This window comes from Triticum dicoccoides, chromosome 5B, assembly GCF_002162155.2.
Source record: "Triticum dicoccoides isolate Atlit2015 ecotype Zavitan chromosome 5B, WEW_v2.0, whole genome shotgun sequence".
Classification (NCBI taxonomy): Eukaryota; Viridiplantae; Streptophyta; class Magnoliopsida; order Poales; family Poaceae; genus Triticum; species Triticum dicoccoides.
Window position 1 is genome coordinate 600,054,579 of NC_041389.1, and position 19,826 is coordinate 600,074,404.

Sequence of the window (19,826 nt, forward strand, 5' to 3'; positions counted from 1 at the left end):
CCAATAGCATAAACATACCAAATGGCAAGTTCTACCTAGAAGATGTTGGCTATGCATGTCGGCCAGGTGTTTTTCCATCCTTTAGGAAAACCATGTACCATCTGAACGAGTTCTCTAGTAGGAACTATCCTAGGACTCCTCATGAACTGTTCAATCTCAGACACTTCGGCCTTAGAGTTACAGTTGAGAGTGCATTTGGAGCTCTGAAGAATAGGTTTAAGATTCTGTATCAGAAGCCATTCCACCCTTACCCTACCCAGGTTAAGCTTTGTTCTTACATGTTGCATCCTTCACAACTAGATCCTACAAGTGGTACAAGTATGCAAAATGCCCTAAAATAGATATGTCAACCAACACACCTTGGTAGTATAAGAGCATCTACAGTCGCGGACAGCAAATCTGCCCCCTCAAACGCATGCGGACGCGCCCGGGCGCGTCCACGGATAGTGACCGGTCACGCCACAAATAATCCATTCTACAACCGGGTACCTCAAATCTATATTGTTACATGCAACATAAAAGCTAATCTAGGCCGAGCTCATCTGACTCCGCCGTGCCCATGTCCGACGGCTGGCTACGCTCCCCAGAGTGTGTGGCCTAATCGCCGGCAAGGTAGAGTAGGGCATGGGACACGAGCCGGCTCACAGGACTCAAAGCACCGCCGTCTCTCATGCCTTACTCTTCCTTGTCGGAGCCCGAAACCAGGACGGTGTCGATGGACGTCAAATCGATGATGGATCCGTCCTGGGACGAGTCGTCGACATCCACCATGACGCGGTTGCGGCGCCTGGGCTGGAGAACTCCGCCTTGCCAATGTCCACCACATCCCACGCCCGCTGTAGGTGTACAACTTGGATCTGTTTCCCGCCATGCAGGAGAAGGCGGAAATCGCCTGGCGGGAGCTTGGGTGGCGGAGGGGAGTGGAGGGGAGTGGCTAGAGTTTGATCCGGCGAACGTATGCGAAGGAATATATGTGGGTCAGGGTGGGCCAGCGTGTGCCGGGACCAACGTGGCGGACACTCCCGAGCACGCCCGGGCGCCCCATATCCGCCCTAGATGTGGGATAGATATGAGGTGTGTCGGTCAGCCCGGGGGTTTGAGGCCCGTTTGAGGCGCCCGTCGGGGTCGCTTTTTTGTGACCGAGTCATCTGCCCGGACGTTTGAGGGGAGTTTGGGGCGTCCGGCTGTAAATGCTCTAAGAGAAACTCCAACGCACTGACCAAAACGGATGCGTGGTTTGTTCTTTTTTGTCCGTTTGGGTCGGCATGTCCGTCCCCTTTCGCGTTGGGGTTTGAAGTTCGCCCAACCCACTGACGCATTTTCGTTCACGCGGCCAGTATGTGACCTATTTTTTGCTCTTTTTTACATACACATGAAAGACCTCCAACTTCACATAATTCAACCAAATTCAAATATCTCCTAGTTTCTCAACCAGATAATATCTCATAGTTTACAATACAAATAAAATTTAAATAGCCAATACATCTATTGGTTGCCAACACGATCCCACATGTGCTCAACCAAATCATTTTGTAGTTGAATGTGAGTTTTCCAATCACGTATTTGATGATGAAATTCAGTGAACTATGCAAACGTTGCCGCTCATCCATGCTTAGGCACAACATTTTGACCCTGAAATTGAAATCATTGGTCGTGGATTTCATCCGGACGCTCATCCTCTACGATCATGTTGTGCATGATCACACAGGCAGTCATGACCTCCCACAACTTCTTGGTGCTCCAAGTTCTAGCAGGATACCGAACGATGCCCCATCGAGATTGAAGAACACCAAAGGCACGCTCCACATCCTTCCTAACACTCTCTTGTGCTTGGGCAAATCTCTTCCTCTTCTCTCCTACATAGCTAGGGATTGTCTTCACAAGAATAGTCCACCGAGGATAGATATCGTCAGCTAGGTAGTATCCTTTGTTGTAGTGCTGGACATTGATCTCAAGATTGACCTCTGATCAGTTGCCTTCAACAAGCCTTGCAAACACCGGAGAACGCTGAAGCACGTCGATGTCATTGTGAGAGCCGGCCATGCAGAAGAAAGAGTGTCAAATCCAAAGATGTTGTGAAGCCACAACCTCAAGTATGACAGTGCAAGCTTTCACATGGTCCCTATACTGCCCCTGCCAAGCAGAAGGGCAGTTCATCCGCTCCCAGTGCATACAATCTATGCTACCAAGCATCCTGGAAAGACTCTACTAGCATTGATCGCCAACAACCAGACTGATCTACAACAATTGGCTCTCTGAAGTACTCCGGGCCAAACACTGCTATTACAGCCTTGCAGAACTTGTACATGGAGTCTAGGCATGTGGACTCCATTCGGACATACTCATCAATGAGATCACCGGGTACTCTGTATGCAAGCATCTGAATAGTTGCAACGCATTTCTGATAAGAGAGAAGCCAATCTTTCCCAAGGCATCCTCCTTGCATTCAAAATAGTTATCATACACCACCACCCCCTCTCGGATACGGTTGAACACATGTCTAGCCATCCGAAAGCGACGTCGGAATAGGTTGTGTTTGAAGAGCGGGTTAGGGGACTCGAATTACTCCTACTAGAGTAGGCAATGGCCAATCTCTGTGTTGTGATTCAACGCCGGAGTATGCCCCTGGATCGAGCCCCTAAACATCGGTCAGCGCCTACTAGTGTGGTCATGGACGATCAAAACAGCAACCACAATCACCAGTTCGAATCATTCGAATCGCAAATGAAATTGTTGAAAAAGTACCCGTCGTCAGACTCCATTTGTACCTTGCGGACGAACTGTCGAACACCTTGCGGGCGTGGTGGAAGGAGCCGGCCGGTGAAGAGCCTCGCGCCTCTCCGAGACCAGGTAGCAGGCCTGTCCGCGTGGAGGCGTACGACGAGCGAGGTCGCGCAAGGCGGTGCTGCCGACATCGGAGGCAGAGGGGGTGTCGTCGATGTTGGAGTGTTGCGACGGCGGCGAAAACAGTGCAGCAACACTGTAGTATGGGGCCGTTGATGGGTGGCGTGTTGCTGAGGAAGGTATCTGGGTGCGGGCGGCTGGCCTGGGAGCCGGTGGCGAGGGGGTCGGCTTGGTGCGCTGTCTGTCAAGGGGAAAGGGGGGGGGGATGACCACTGTGCCACCGACTGACAGGCCAGGGAAAGTACAAGGGCATGTGTCGCACCCGTCCGCTGCGTGTCCGTGCTGAAGCAAACGCGGCCCAAATTTAGACCTGGAATGGGTCGCGCAGGCAAAAAGCGAACGTTGGTTCAATTTACGTCGGTGCGTTGGACCGATTTTCGTGTCTGTTTCAACCGAAAGGGAGACAGGACAGTTTGAGTCGCTCTAAAGAACCAAGTTAAGGTAGTGACTGTAGCTTTGTTTGTGCCTTTTCGTGCGCTGTCTCCATGCCCCATACCACGCCACGCCATGGCGCACTGCCAGGTGCCCAGGCCCATCAACCTCCGGCACACGACGCAGGCACGCCCACCACGCACCGGGCAGAGGCAGACTGACACACCCCCACCGGCACGAGTGCGGGTGACCAGTGACACCGAAGCCTCCTTTTCCAGGCGGTGCGGCGAGGGAGCTGCCGGCTCGCCGGGTACCTGGGCCGGTCACTACGTCGTGATCTATCTACCACTGTAAACCTGCACCTTTCTCTGTATATCTCTCCCTCCCTCTACGCAATAAATGGCGGGTACGCCAGCGCCTCCGGCATTCATGGCCGGATCACGCCTCCCCATTTATCACCGCCCGGGCAGGGCAGGCGATGATGTCCCTCCCCTCGGCGGTTCAAATATTTTCCCAACGCACGCAGCAGCAGCGGCGCCGACTTCAAAGTTCAAAAACCCGCAGGCTGCAGTGTTCTTGGTCGCTTGACCTGTCTGACAGGGAAAGATGGCTGGATCATATGGTAATGGTGGCATGGACGTTGGTCTCAACGAAAAGAACAGTCTTTACCTGGTCTCGTGCCGCCAGATTCCCTTCATTCCTCTCGTTGTTAGCGCTTGATCAGCCCGGCTCGCGCCCAGTTGGGTTAATCTACTGCCGCTTTTTGGCTTGTTGCGTGATCCAGACAGTCCCTGGATCACTACCATCCTAGAGCTGGTTTACAAATGGAGTAATTGTCGATGAGTTATCTAGTAATCTTGTTGAGTTCTACACTGTAAAAATCTTGGCGTTTCCACGGAATTCCCGGGAAACTGCTACGTTTGGAAACTGCTAAATTTTATGCGAGGTGGTTGGGAGGGCCAGGTCGGGGCATACCGAACACGTGAACGGCCCAGCACTCTACGTGAGCTTCACTCTTGCCGCGACCGATCCTGATGGCGATACACCGGAAAAAGAAGAGTATTTTTTGTCTGTCAGTAGAGTGGACGGCAGTCTTGCAGTCGCAGAGAGGGGCTGCTCAAACTGTAGTTTAGGAGAAAGCGAGTACTCCTCCTGCTGCTGGCTGAATCCTAATAAACAAATTAACAAAGGGGGTGGGGTGGGGTGGGGTGATGGAGGATACGTGCTTTTGAGGCAAAGAGCGGAGCAGGGTGGCACCCGCCCAAAAAAAACCAAAAACGCCATCCTGCCTCCGTCTCCCTCCTCCCTCCTATAATCGGAATCATTTAACTCCGCACCTAATACAGACGCCGGAATACTAGGGGCACGCCATTATTGCGAGCGAGCGAGCGAGCGAGCGAGCTCCCCGTTCTCCTGCTCCTTCTCTCCACGCGAGCCGAGCATCCGTTCGTCACTCCCCGAATGCGTTAGCTGGAAGAGAGAGTGTCTGCGGGGGTCGTCGCGATGATGCAGGGGAGCAGGAAGGCCAAGGGCAAGAGGGAGGTGGCCCGGGAGGAGCAGCAGCACAGCCCCAAGGGCCAAGCATGGCAAGCGACTGATCCTCGTTGTTGTCTCTTCCGCCGGGCGATTGCATTTGGCGTCCCGTGATCTTTAACTTTTCTTTTGTGTTCGTGCTCGGCAGGTTCTGCACCACGGGGCTGCCCAGCGACGTCGTGATCGAGGTGGGCGACATGACCTTCCATCTCCACAAGGTTGGTTGGTGCTGAATCTTGTTGTCTCTACTCTGCCATGGAATTCCCGCTTTTCCCCATCCCTCGCCCTGGTAGTAACAGTTCCCGGAGCTCGCATTTTCGTTCTGTTTGTCTCGCTCTCCGTCCTCTGCTAATCTTGCTCGTATCTGCTGTGTCTCGAGCGTCGAATTTTACTGCGGCTCTTGATCTTGAAAATAAAGTGACCGGCGGCTGAGGTTGTGTTTGATGTCTTGCTTGCAGTTCCCGCTAATGTCGAAGAGCAAGAAGATCCACGACCTGATCATGAACAAGGAGTCGAGCCTGGCGAGGCATGCCGGGGGAGGGGAGGAGGAAGAGGAGGATGAGGGGGCAGGGGAGATCAGGGAGGAGCAGGTGGTGCTGGAGGCGGACGAGGAGGCCGACGCGCACCGCATCCGCCTCCCGGACTTCCCCGGCGGCGCTGAGGCGTTCGAGCTGGCCGCCAAGTTCTGCTACGGCGTCAAGCTCGACCTCACGCCGGCCACCGCCGCGCCGCTGCGCTGCGCCGCCGAGCGCCTCGGCATGTCTGACGACCACGCCGAGGACAACCTCGTCTCCCGCGCCGACCGCTTCATGTCGCACACCGTGCTCCGGAACCCCAGGGACGCCATCCGCGCGCTCAAGTCCTGCGAGGACCTCGTCCCCCTCGCCGACGACCTCGGCCTCGTGTCCCGCTGCGTGGACGCCATCGCGGCCAAGGCCGCCGCGTCCACGCCCACCGCGCTCTTCGGCTGGCCCATCAACGACGCGGGAGCCGGCGACCGGACCCGCCACAAGAAAATTGCCGGCGCCGGGGCCACGTCCACGCTGTTCGACGACCTCGCCGGCTTGTCCTTGGCGACGTTCACCCGCGTCATTGCGGCCATGAGGGAGCGGGGCGTCGGCCCTGAGGTCCTCGAGGGGGCTCTCATCGCCTACGCCAAGCGGTCCATCCCCGGGCTGTCACGCTCCGACCGGCACACCGGCGGTGCCGGCGCCGCCGCAGCTGCCGCCCCCCGGTCGGCGGATGGCGACCAGAAGGCGCTTCTCGAGACCGTCATTGTCAACCTACCCGAGGAGACCATCAAGAGCAGTGCCCACACCGGCACGGCAGTGGGCGCCACCACCGCGCGCGTCCTGTTCGGCCTCCTGCGCACGGCAAACATTCTCCAAGCATCAGAGGCTTCCCGTGACATGCTGGAGCGGCGCGTGGCCTCCAGGCTACCCGACGCGGCCGTCGATGACCTGCTCATCCCGAGCTACTCGTACCTCGTGGAGACGCTCTACGACGTGGACTGCGTGGAGCGCATCGTGCGGCACTTCCTCGAGGGCCGAGGCGGCGTCGAGGAGGTCGACGAGGAGGGCAGCGAGGCGGAGACGCCGGGCAGGGAGGCCAGCAGACGAGCCATGCTGGCCGTGGGCAGGCTGATGGACGCCTACCTTGGGGAGATCGCCACGGACGCCAACCTGAAGACGGACAAGTTCTGCGACCTCGCCTGGGCATTGCCGGACGGCGCCCGCGTCTACGACGACGGCCTTTACCGTGCCGTCGACATCTACATCAAGGTTTCTGCCGAACACATTCTGAATGCCATCTTGATCGATGCTTGCAGCGCAATGCCGGTGCTCACAAGCCACCGTCGCCGTTCTTTGTGCAGGCACATCCAGCGCTGAGGGAGGAGGAGAAGGAGAAGGTGAGCGGCGTGGTGGACGGGCGTAAGCTGACGCTAGAGGCGTGCACGCACGCGGCGCAGAACGAACGGCTGCCGCTGCGGACGGTGGTGCAGGTGCTCTTCTTCGAGCAGCTCCAGCTGCGCCGGGCCATCGCGCGGACGATCGTGGCGAATGAAGGCGGTGCGGCGGGCCAAGGAGAGGAAGACGGCGACAGCGATGGCGGCCGGACGTGGCGGGTGGCGACGAGGGGGAACCAAATGCTGAGGCTGGACATGGACAGCATGCGCAACCGGGTGCAGGAGCTGGAGCGCGAGTGCACCACCATGAGGAAAGCCATCCAGAAGATAGACCGCCGAGGCGGCGGCGCCGCTGGGGATAAGGGAGCGGCGGCACCGGCCGCGGAGGGCAGGTGGGGCTCAATGGTGACCAAGAGGTTCGGATGCAAGTTCCCGGCGCAGGTGTGCCAGTCACAGCCGCGGTCCGTGGTGGCGCGGCCTCGCCGGGCACGGATTGAGCAGAGCCCCTGATACCTCCTCCCTCCCCGCTGCACATGATAGCTTTCATCAGCTTCCTTGTTTTGTTCTCTTGATTCTTTGCTTCGCTTTGTGAAAATACGAGGGGTTTTCCTAGGAGGAATTGTGAGCTTCATCATGTTTGATCAATCAGATTTCGTTGTAGCAGTGCACAATCGCTCGATGTGTCATCTATAGCTGGCTAATGCATCATGTCATATGTTGGCTAAACAAAATGCTTCATTGTTCTCTCCACTTACACAAGACCAAAACCCTTTGCCAAAATTTACAGGCATGGTCGAGACACTGAACATAGGCTAAGAGAGGAATGGATGCCAATGGCAGTTGTGGTGGAGACTGTCTCACCAGTAGTCCCCGCAGGAGCAGGCGCCGTCCTTGAAATGGTGGAACCGCTTGTTGTCCCTGACGATGATCTCGCGGCCGGTAACCTTGGCGATGAGCTTGACGGCGCTGTGGCAGTCCCCGCAGATGCGGAGGTTCTTCATGACCCGCAGCGGCGTGCCGGGCGGCGTGCTCACCAGCCCGAACGCGATGGCCAGGCGCTCGCTGTGGTACATGAGCGCGCGCTCCTTGGCGGCCTCGTCGATGTCGTGCAGCACGAAGCGGGTGTCCGGCACGTACCCCGCCGCGCGTATTTGCTCGTGCAGCTCGCGCACCTTCTCGTACGCCTCCTTCCGCTTGGCCTGTGCCGCGTCCGCGGGCTTTCCTGGTGCCGGCCTCGACGGACCCTCGAGGACCCGGCGCGCGTCGGCGGGGGCGCCGAGCTTGCAGTACAGCGTGGCGATCCTGTGCACGATGGGCGTGGCGATCCCGGAGTACCGGGACGTGGACTTGGCGAGCAGCCGGTGGCCTCGTCTGAGGGAGGCCAGCGAGAGCGCGTCGACGTAGCACTGGAGTACCGCGGCCTGCTCTTCCGGCGCGAGTTGGCCCGGCGCACCGGCGCCGCTTCTCCGGCGAAGCATTTCGTCGAGCAGGTTGACTGCTCCCTCGAGGTCGGGCTCTTGGCAGACCCTGCGGAGCTCGTCGCGGTCCAGGCGGCATTGAGTGTCATTGGTCGATACGCTGCCCACGATAGAAGCGGCGTCGGCGGTCGCATAGCGGAGCAGCGGGCGGCCGCGACTGCGGATGTAGCAGCGGGTCTTCGACGTCGTTGCGGCCGGTTGAACGAGGCCGCCTAGAGTAGCGCGGTCACCGAGGCTGGCGGCGGTGAGGAAAGGTGGCGGGTGAGACGCCGCCGGTGCCGCGAGTCCTGGAGATATTAGCATATCTGCCGGCGACGCGAGTGGCAGCGGAACTCAGGGAGTGTCTGTCTGGTACGCGAAGGAGAAGGTGTAACCGCACGCAGGGTGCGAGGGAGGACGACGAGACGTCAATTCGTGTTTTTTTTTTGTTTTTTGTTTTTTAGAATCAGACGTTAATTCGTGTTGGCCTGTACTAAGTTTTAAGCCCATAGATACAGGGGCCTTCCTAGTCTTCTGAAGGAGAGCAACAAACTGAGAGCCGCTCGTAATAAAAGATATTAGGGCAAACCAAGGTGAGAGACATGCAACCATATGACACATGTGGTAAGGAATTCAAGCTAATAAAGAAAAAGGTGAAAGACATACAGCTGTTATCCAGAAAATTTGTGCTAGCAAGCAAGATTTTTTGAAGTGCGATTTCATGTGCAAGAAAAGGTCTCGAAACTTTGAGGCTGATAGCTTTGCTAAATTTGCTTTGTCATTAGATGTTGGAAGGCATGCGTGGTTCCCTCAACCACATGACATTGTAACGATTCCGTTGACCTTGCATGAATAAAGAATCGTTATACCCCTAAAAAAACTAATTGAGAAGCATTCGTTTGGAAGCATCCCAAGGGGCATTTGGAATGGGTTGACAGCGCGTCACTTGACGCACTCTTAGCCGTCGCCACGTGTCACGCTCTGCGCGCTCCTTTTGGTTTCTTTAGTTTTAGGCACGCGTTTTCGGTTTTTTATATTTTTTTTGTTTTTTTTCGGCTTTTTGGTTTTTCACTAGTCTTTCTTAGCGTTTGAACAAAAAAAATTGTGAAAGAAATGTTTTTTTCCTTCTGCTGGAGCTACGGTTTTGCATCCGCGAGAGGCACGGTCGTGCATTTCGGAAAACAAAAAAACCTTTTCTTTTTCCTTTTGCGAGAGAAACGGTTTTTCTTCTGCGAGAAGCACGGATTTACTTCCACGATCTCGGAAACGAAAAAAATGTGTTTTTATTTTTTTCCTTCCGCGAGAGGCATGGCCGTGCCTCTCGAAAATCAAAAAAAGTGTTTTTTCCTTTCGCGAGAGGCACAGTTTTGCTTTCGCAAGCGGCATGGCCGTGCCTCTCGTAAACGGGCAAAAAAATATTATTTTTCCCTTCCGCGAGAGGCATGGCCATGCCTCTCGGAAAATTATAAAAAAAATGTATTCTTTTTTTTCTTCCGTGAGAGATAGCCACGGCCATGCCTCTCGGAAGCGAAAAAAAATTGTTTTTTTGCCTTCCGCGAGAGGCATGGGTTTACTTCTCCTGGAGGCACGGATTTGCTTTCCGTGTGAGCCACAGTCGTGCCTCTTTTGAAAAGGAAAAAAGTGCTCCTGGTTTGGTTTTTTCATGAAGAAGAAAGTTCGTTAAAATCTATCAACAGATCTAGTTTGAAGATCTTGGCGCGAGGAATCCAACGGTGAAAATGGTTAAAGATTTAGACGCACGATTTTAAGAGATAAAACTTTTTAAATAAATGGATCAAAAAAAGGAAAAACTCCTAGGTGGCGACAAGTGGTGCACAGTTTGTGGCGCCACTTGTCACAGACGGAGGAGGTGAAAGTGACCTTTGCAAGATGATCCTTAATTAGTGATTTCGTCTGAAGGATGATACCACATTTTGCCGTTTGAACCTACATTGACGGGTGCCATGGTTATAGGTCGCTTATTGCGAGATGTACGCCTGGCTGGGCGCCCCTATGCCATGCTTCACGCGAGACCTAGAACATCTGGAAACTCCTTATCGACGTCTTCGGCGCTGGTTAGGAGAAAGGGCACCCACACGTCATCTCTTATGGGCCGGCCCTCGTTTTGTGTGGTTCAGTGGTTCCTAAAAAAATAAAACAATTTGTTGAGTCATGGATTGACTGGTCCATTGTTGACTTCTATAAAAAACCTTTTTTAGATAAAGGAAATTAAAAAAGGTTCAGAGATTTTGGAAAAAAACTTCATCATTTTTTAAGAACATTCGCTATTTGAATAAACATTCATCAATTTAAGAAAAAATTAATTATTTTAGAAAAATTTCATCAATGCTGAAACAAATTCGTCAATTTTGAGAAGAAATTTAAAAAAAACTCATAGTTTTCTTGAAAGTTCACAAATTTGAGAAATAAGTTTACCAGATTTGTAAAAAAAAACTTCATTAATTTTTAGAAAGTTCACAAAACTTGAAAAAAAATTCATCAGTTTTTTAAAAATCATTTAATTCATTGTGCTTTAAAAAAATTTAAAAGTAAAAAAGAGTAAAACAGGAGCAAGCCAGTCCAGAAAATTAAGAAAACCCGCAGGAACTTCCCGCTCGCAAACGTGCACCAACTTATTCAAAACGAACAAAGTGGATGGTGTGCGCCCTTTACCGATTGCGCTCTAACGGACGCAACAGGCGCCATTTATTTTTAGGGGCAACAGGCGCCAAATAGGGGATGTCCTATGCGCCGCCGCCGTCAGCAGGGATCGAACACAGGAACTCAACCAACAGACCACGAAATACAACCGGTCGAGCTACTACGGGTTAATGAACATAAGGCAATGTAAATCGTTAAGAAGCAACATATGCCCAGATCCGACATATTTTAAGAATTCCGAACGCTTTTTTTGAAAAAAACCTGAGTGTTTTATGAAACACAAACACTCCTCAACTTTGTAAAAGAGTTTTTAACAAACGAAAACATTTTCAAAAACAGAAACTTTTCTGAATTTCTGATTTTTTTTTGGAAATTGGAACATCCCTGGAATTCCCAAACATATCATAAGTTGTGAACAATTTTCGAAAAATGAACATTTATTGAATTGGTGAACAAATTTGGAAAACAGGAACATTTTCTAAAATTCCCAGATTTTTTTAATATGTGAAGAAAATTGAAAAATGTGAAATTATTCCTAAGTTGTAAACAAATTTTGAAAACAGGAACATTTTTCAAATTTTGTGAACAATTTTTTTGAAAAATGACCATTTATTGAATTGGACATGTTTGTTGGAAAACAGGAACATTTTTCTAAAATTCTTAGTTTTTTTAATATGTCAGCAAAATTGAAAATTTTGAAAGTTTTCTGAATTTGCAAAAAAAAAAATGAAAACAGGTACATTTTTTGAATTTGTGAACAATTTTGGAAACAGGAACATTTTCTGAAAACTTGAGAACATTTTCTGAAAACTCAGAATTTTGAAAGTTTTCTGAACTTGAGAACAAATTTTGAAAAAGGGAACATTTTTGGAATTTTGTGAACAATTTTTTAAAATGGGAACACTTTTACAAACTTCTGAGAAATTTCTAATTCGTGAACAAAATTTGAAAACGTGGACATTTTTTAAATCCGTGAACTAATATGGAAACATAAATATATTTTGAATTTTTAAACGAATTTTGAAAACAGGAAGATACTTCGAAAAAACCGAACATTTTTTAGTTTGTGAACAAAATTTAAAAATACAATTACTTTTTGAAATTTTGAATTAATTTATAATAAGCAAACAATTTTTGAGATTCTAAACTTTTATGAAATTTCTTAACAAAAATTTGAAAACAGGAACATTTTCTAAACAATGATGAAAAAAAAATCTGAAATTTCCCTTTTGAAAAATTCTGAACTATTCCCTGAAAATAGAAAAAAAATTATAAAAAATGAAGGGCAAGAAGAAAGAAGATAGAAAAAAAAACAGAAATAAGCTAGAGAAAAACAAAAAAGAAAAGATTAATCAAAAAGAAAAGCTAAAAAATAAATATAAAAAGAAAAAACCGGTCCCGGAACCTTCTAGAAGGTTCCCGAAACCGGAAAAAACCGGCAAGTAACTTTCATAGAAGGTTCGCAAAACCAGTTGTAACGTTAACAGGCCGGCCCATCCTGAGCGCTCGTCGATCGCGCCTGTGCGGTACCCGGACTGTTTGCCGCAGAGAGCGGCAAATAGGTTTTTCCTCCACATAGGAGCTGGCAGGAAGTCTCGCCTGAAGGCGGCACACGAGGTGGGCCGATCCATGCGCACGGGAGGCCACCGCCTCTTTTTTTATGATTTTGTTTTTTCCTCTTTTCACTTTTGTTTATCCTTCCAAAGAATGAAAATAAATATATCACAAGAAACAATCTACATAAAACAATTTAAAAATGTTAATCAAGCATTTGAAAAACATTTTTTTGTGGACGCTAAATGTTAAATGTGTATAGAAAAACTGTTTCTCATGTATACAAAGAATGTATTAAAAACATAATGTGTATGAAATAAATTAATAATGTATTTCTAAAATGGTAATCAAGAATTTAATAAATCTTAATAATATTTAAAATAATACTAAACATGTAGATTTTTTTATGTATACCAAAATGTAGAACGTTTATTAAAAAATTAGACATACCAAACGGCGAGCGCTCAACATGTTTAACATGCAATTAACAACATACAAAATGTAGACAATCCACATAATGACACATATCTAATATCCTAGTAGCTAATGTTTACGTGCAATATTTTTTTTTTGCCTAATATCAGCGAGTATGCATTTACTACTGTAGAGACTGTAGAGGCAAACAAGACAGGTAAGAATCATGTAAAAAAATTAAAAACTGGTGAAATAACAAAGAAAAAGATAAAACCTATGAAAAGCCGTAGAGAAAAACAAAATAAAAATATTTAAAAAGATGGAATAACACAGGGCCGAATCGATGCTGGAGCGAGCAAGTAGGAGAGAGCTCGATCCATTCAAGCTCGGGAGGAGAAAAAAATAGGCCGGCCGCAATAGCAAAATTCATTTTCGGACGAGACCAACTATCGTCTCGTTGTAAGCAATACATAGCTCTCACACGTTTGGCTCACATGAAGCTTTTCCCCTCGCGTATTTACCCTTACCTTAAAGGGATTGACAACCTCTTTTTCACATCGGGTTGCAAGTATTTATTTTTTATGTGCAGGTGTCGTTTACATAGTGTTGCTTGGTTCTCCTACTGGTTCAATAACCTTGGTCTCTTAACTGAAGGAAATAAGTATTGTAGTTGTATTGCATCATCCCTTCCTCTTTGGGAAAATACCGACGTAGTTCAAGCGACATCAAAAGAAATTCCTGGCGCCGTTGCCGGGGAGACATCATCAACATCTATCAGGTTCCTAATTACAAATCTCATCTCCTTACAATTTACATTATTTGCCATTTGCCTCTCGTTCTCGTCTCCGTCACTTCATAAAAATTTGTCGTTTTATTCGCCTTCTTTCTCGTTCGCCCTCTTTCTCGTCAGATCTATCATTTTGTGTGTGATTTTTCTTGTCACTTTATCATTATGGCTAATTCTTCCTCTATTGCATATACCCCCGAGAACGAGATTCTTAATTTTAAACAAAGGGGATGGGAGAATATAAAATATGCTTGGTATAGGTTTTGCAATGCTCACATAGATCTGTTCGTAAGCAGTCTACCGTTGTTCTTCTTCACAATTTTTATGTCGGCATCACCACTTGGTATAGATTTGTACTTGATACAATTACCGGTGGTAATTTCTTCATGTGTCCATCTTTGGATGCTTTTAATGCCATAAGAGCTCTAGTAGGTGCAACACCTATCATTATTAATGAAACAATCTTAACTCTTGAGCATGTTATGCAAAGATTAGATGCTATTGAAAAAAAGATGGCCACCTTAGAACAAATTGAAAATTTGGACACAAAGATGCAGAATCTTGCTAATAAATTTGGGTCAGAAGTGGGAGATGTTTTCAAGTTACTAAGGTAAAAGAAAACCGTAATTAACGAAAGAATTGGAGAAAGTCCTACCCGGATTGATAAGTTGGAATAAATTTTTAGTAATTTAAGCCCAGCTTTTGCTTCCGTTAAAACTATTGTAGAACTCCTGTAAAAATTGGCTTTGTTGACGTTGCCAGCCTTGTTATCTGCCAAATACTTGGTGCAGTTCCGCTTCCAGTGGCCCTTTCCCTTGCAATAGAAGTACTCAATATCGGGTTTGGGTTCAGCCTTGGGTTTCTTCATGGGAGCGGCAACTGTCTTGCCATTCTTCTTGAAGTTCCCTTTCTTTCCCTTGCCCTTCTTGAAACTGATGGTCTTATTGACCATCAACACTTGATGCTCTTTCTTGATTTCTACCTCCGCGGTCTAAAGAATCGCGAAGAGCTCGGGGATCGTCTTTTCCATCCCTTGCATGTTATAGTTCATCATGAAGCCCTTGTAGCTTGGTGGCAGTGACTAGAGAACTCTAACAATCGCTACTTCATCCAGAATATTAACTCCCAACTGATTCAAGTGGTTGTAGTACCCAGACATTCTGAGTACATGCTCGCTAACGGAGTTGTTCTCCTCCATCTTGCAGCTAAAGAACTTGTCAGAGGTGTCATACCTCTCAACACGGGCATGAGCCTGAAATACCAATTTCAGCTCCTTGAACATCTCATATGCTCTGTGGTGCTCAAAATGTCTTTGGAGCCCCGGTTCTAAGCCGTAAAGCATGGCGCACTGAAATATCGTGTAGTCAGCACTTCTAGTCTGCTAGACGTTCATAGCGTCCAGATTTGTGGGAGCGGGTGGCACACCTAGAGATGCTTCATGGACATAAGCCTTCTATGCAGCAGTGAGGATAACCCTCAAATTACGGACCCAATTAGCATAGCTGCTTCCATCATCTTCAACTTAGCTTTCTCTAGGAACACATTAAAATTCAGGGGAGCTACAATGCGAGCCATTTATCTACAACATAATTTCACAAAGACATTAAGACTATGTTCATGATAATTGGTTCAGTTAATCAAATTACTAGTGAACTCACACTTAAATCATCATCCCTTCAAGTTGTCTAAGTGTTTACATGATCCAAATCAACTACCCATGTTCGATCATCACGTGAGATGGGGTCGTCATCAATGGTGAACATCTCCATGTTGATCAGATCTACTATATGACTCATGTTCGACCTTTTGGTCTCCTTTGTTCTGAGGCCATGTCTGTACATGCTAGGCTCGTCAAGATTAACCCAAGAATTCCGCATATGTAAAACTGGCTTACACCCGTTGTATGCGAACGTATAGTCTATCACACCCGATCATCCCGAGGTGCTTCAAAACGATGAACTTTCGCAATGGTGCATACTTAGGGAGAACACATTTTATCTTGAAATTAAGTGAAGGGATCATCTTATAATGCTACCGTCATCCTAAGGAAAATAAGATGCATAAAAAGATAAACATCACATGCAATCAAAATATGTGACATGATATGGCCATTATCATCTTGTGCTTTTGATCTCCATCTCCAAATCACCTGCATGATCTCCATCGTCATTGGCATGACACCATGATCTCCATCATCGTGTCATCACTTGGTTCTCTCGCCAACTATTGCTTCTACAACTATTGCTAATGCATAGTGATAAAGTAAAGCAGTAACATCACGTTTAATGATTGACACACGAGTCATACAATAAATTAAAGACAACCCTATGGCTCTTGCCAGTTGCCGTACTAATGAACATGCAAGTTGTGAACCTATTACAAAACATGATCATATCATACATCAACATATATCACATCACGTTTTGGCCATATGTCATCACAACATGCCTGCAAAAACAAGTTAGACGTCCTCTACTTTGTTGTAGCAATTTTTACATGGCTGCTAGGTCAAACTATAAGAACCGTTCTTATCTAGGCAAAACCACAACGATGATACACAAGTTGCCTTTTAACCTACTACAAGGACCATCTTTGTCAAATTAGATTCAACTAAAGTAGGAGACACAGACACCCACAAAGCCACTTTTATGCAATACAAGTTGCAAGTCAATCAGTGGAACCGGTCTCTTGTGTGTGGACAAGTATGGTTGCCGCTTCATCCCATAATACCACCGAATCCAAATAAGACAAGGAAAGTAAGCAATTTGAACATCAACGCCCACAACTTCTTTGTGTTCTACTCGTGCATATACATCTACGCATAGACCTAGCTCTGATACCACTGATGGGGAACGAAGCATGAAATCCAAAAAATTCCTACAAAACACCCAAGATCTAATCCAGGAGATGTATGGCTACGAGAGGGGAGTGTGTCTACATACCCTTGTAGATCTAAAAGTGTTAACGTCGTAACGCAGTTGATGTAGTCGTACTCTTTACGATCCAGTCGTGATCCAATCTGATCTAGTGCCGAACGGACGACACCTCTGAGATTAGCACACGTTCAGCTCGATGGTGTCCTCTTCTTGTTGATCCAGCAAGCGAGGGATAGGAAGTAGATGAGATCGTAACCAACACGATGGCATGGTGGTGGTGGCAGCGGAATTCCGGTAAGGTTTTGCCAAGCGTCTACGCGAGGTGGAGGAGGTGTAACGGGAGGAGACGGGCAAGGGTCAAAGGGTTGCTGCCCCCAACGCCTCCCCACCTTTATATAGGCGTGGAGGGGGCCGGTGGCTTGCCCTCCAAGTCCCTGGGGTCGTTGGCCAAAGGGCGAGGAAGGAAATCCCTCCTTTCCTTCACCATCGATCGCTATCTCCCCTTTTTAGGGATCCTAATCTTATCCCTTGGGGATATGACATTATTCCTTTTAAGGCAGGATCTTGGTGCGCCTAGACTAGGGGTGTGGGGAATTTTCCCACTACGCACGTTCATGTGGCCTCTCCATGCAGGTGGGCCCCACTCTAGAACCTTTTCGGTACAATACCGAAAAAATCTGAACATTTTCCAAAACCCCAACAACAACTTTCCATATATAAATCTTTACCTCCGGACCATTTTGGCGCTCCTTGTGATGTCCCGGATCCTGTCCGGGACTCTGAACAACCTTCATACTTTCCAATATTAATATCTCAATACTACCCTAGTGCTACCGAACGTTAAGTGTATGACCCTACGGGTTCGGAACATGCAGACATGACAGAGACTCCTCTCCAGTCAATAAAAAATAGCGGGTCCTAGGTGCCCATATTGATTCCTACATATTCGACGAAGATTTTATAGGTTGAGCCACAATGTCAAGGATTCAATCAATCCCGTTTGCAATTCCCTTTGTCCGGCGATATGTTACTTGCCCGAGATTCGATTATCGATATCTCCATACGTAGTTCAATCTCGTTACCGGCAAGTCTCTTTATTCATTCCATAATACAAGATCACGTGATCAACCTCATTAGGTACATGAAGCTTCTTATGGTGTTGTATTACCAAGAGGGTCTAGAGATATCTCTCCATCGCACGAAGCGACAAATCCCAGTCTAGATCCTTACAACCCAACAGACACCTTCGGAGATACATGTAGAGCACCTTTACGATCACCCAGTTACGAAGTGATGTTTGATAGAATACAAGGCATTCCACCAGTATCCGGGAGTGGCATGATCTCATGGTCGAAGGAACATATACTTGCGATGGAAATATGCCCTAGAGGCAATAATAAAATGGTTATTATTATATTTCCTTATTCATGATAATTGTCTATTGTTCATGCTATAATTGAATTAACTGGAAACCGTAATACATGTGTGAATACATAGACCACAACATGTCCCTAGTGAGCCTCTAGTTGACTAGCTCGTTGATCAATAGATGGTTATGGTTTCCTGACCATGGACATTGGATGTCATTGATAACGGGATCACATCATTAGGAGAATGATGTGATGGACAAGACCCAATCCTAAGCATAGCACAAGATCGTGTAGTTCGTTTGCTAAAAGCTTTTCTAATGTCAAGTATCATTTCCTTAGACCATGAGATTGTGCAACTCCCGGATACCGTAGGAATGCTTTGGGTGTGCCAAACGTCACAACGTAACTGGGTGGCTATAAAGGTGCACTATGGGTATCTCCGAAAGTGTCTGTTGGGTTGGCACGAATCGAGACTGGGATTTGTCACTCCGTGTGACGGAGAGGTATCTCTGGGCCCACTCGGTAATGCATCATCATAATGAGCTCAATGTGACTAAGTAGTTAGTCACGGGATCATGCATTACGGAACGAGTAAAGTGACTTGCCGGTAACGAGATTGAACGAGGTATTGGGATACCGACGATCGAATCTCGGGCAAGTAACATACCAATTGACAAAGGGAATTGTATACGGGATTGCTTGAATCCTTGACATTGTGGTTCATCCGATGAGATCATCGTGGAACATGTGGGAGCCAACATGGGTATCCAGATCCCGTTGTTGGTTATTTGCGAGAGAGCTGTCTCGGTCATGTCTGCATGATTCCCGAACCCGTAGGGTCTACACACTTAAGGTTCGGTGACGCTAGAGTTGTTATGGGAATTAATGTGCAGTTACCGAATGTTGTTCGGAGTCCCGGATGAGATCCCGGACGTCACGAGGAGTTCTGAAATGGTCCGGAGGTAAAGATTTATATACGGGAAGTCCTATTTTGGCCACCGGAAAATGTTTGGGATTTTTCGGTATTGTACCGGGAAGGTTCTAGAAGGTTCCGGAGTGGGGCCCGCCTGCATGGAGGGACCCACATGAACGTGGGTAGTGGGGGCAAGGCCCCACACCCATGGTCAAGGCGCACCAAGATCCCCCCTTAGAAGGAATAAGATCATATCCTGAAGGGATAAGATCAAGATCCCTAAAAAGGGGGGATACCAATCGGTGGGGAAGGAAATGATGGGATATCTTTCCTCCCACCTTTGCCAACGCCCCAATGGACTTGGCAAGAAACCAGCCCCCTCCACCCCTATTTATAGTGGGAAGGCGCATGGGAGCTTCACCCTGCCCCTGGCGCAGCCCTCCCCCTCTCTAACTCCACCTCCTCCTCGGTAGTGCTTGGTGAAGCCCTGCCGGAGAACTGCAAGCTCCACCACCACGCGGTCGTGCAGCCGGAGCTCTCCCTCAACTTCTCCTCTCCCCTTGCTGGATCAAGAAGGAGGAGACATCCTCGGGCTGTACGTGTGTTGAACGTGGAGGCGCCGTCCGTTCGTCGTTAGATCGGATCTTCCGCGATTTGAAATGCCACGAGTACGACTCCCTCATCTGCGTTCTTGTAACGCTTCCGCATCACGATCTTCAAGGGTATTAAGATGTACTCATCCTCTCCCTCTCTTGTTGCTAGAATCTCCATAGATTGATCTTGGTGATGCATAGAAAAATTTGAATTTCTGCTACGTTCCCCAACAGTGGCATCATGAGCTAGGTTTATTGCGTAGTTTCTATGCACGAGTAGAACATACGTAGTTGTGGGCATTGGTTTGTTCAATATGCTTACCGTTACTAGTCTTATCTTGATTTGGCGGCATCGTGGGATGAAGCGGCCCAGACCGACCTTACACGCACACTTACGTGAGACAGGTTCCACCGACTGACATGCACTTGTTGCATAAGGTGGCTAGCGGGTGCCAGTCTCTCCCACTTTAGTCGGATCGGATTCGA

At 48.1% G+C, this 19,826-nt stretch overlaps 2 protein-coding genes across 2 annotated transcripts; one reads left to right on the top strand and one right to left on the bottom strand.

Annotated features, from left to right (window-relative positions):
* Positions 1 to 4,529: 4,529 nt before the first annotated feature.
* Positions 4,530 to 7,388, top strand: LOC119311945 (BTB/POZ domain-containing protein At5g66560-like). The gene is made up of 4 exons (XM_037587663.1): positions 4,530 to 4,862; positions 4,958 to 5,027; positions 5,268 to 6,590; positions 6,683 to 7,388. Exons 1-4 carry the CDS (start codon positions 4,780 to 4,782, stop codon positions 7,223 to 7,225), a joined length of 2,019 nt encoding a protein of 672 aa, XP_037443560.1. The 5' UTR covers positions 4,530 to 4,779; the 3' UTR covers positions 7,226 to 7,388.
* A 37-nt stretch (positions 7,389 to 7,425) lies between these two features.
* LOC119311946 lies at positions 7,426 to 8,591 on the bottom strand. The gene has a single exon (XM_037587664.1). It carries the CDS (start codon positions 8,494 to 8,496, stop codon positions 7,573 to 7,575), a length of 924 nt encoding a protein of 307 aa, XP_037443561.1. The 5' UTR covers positions 8,497 to 8,591; the 3' UTR covers positions 7,426 to 7,572.
* Between the last annotated feature and the right edge of the window lie 11,235 nt (positions 8,592 to 19,826).

Bases quoted from the DNA above. Each gene is read 5' to 3' on its own strand.
- LOC119311945 (XM_037587663.1), top strand. From the start codon at position 4,780: ATGATGCAGGGGAGCAGGAAGGCCAAGGGCAAGAGGGAGGTGGCCCGG. The intron at 4,863-4,957 runs GCAAGCGACTGA...CGTGCTCGGCAG, and splicing joins AGCCCCAAGGGCCAAGCATG to GTTCTGCACCACGGGGCTGC. The intron at 5,028-5,267 runs GTTGGTTGGTGC...TCTTGCTTGCAG, and splicing joins TGACCTTCCATCTCCACAAG to TTCCCGCTAATGTCGAAGAG.
- LOC119311946 (XM_037587664.1), bottom strand. From the start codon at position 8,496: ATGCTAATATCTCCAGGACTCGCGGCACCGGCGGCGTCTCACCCGCCA.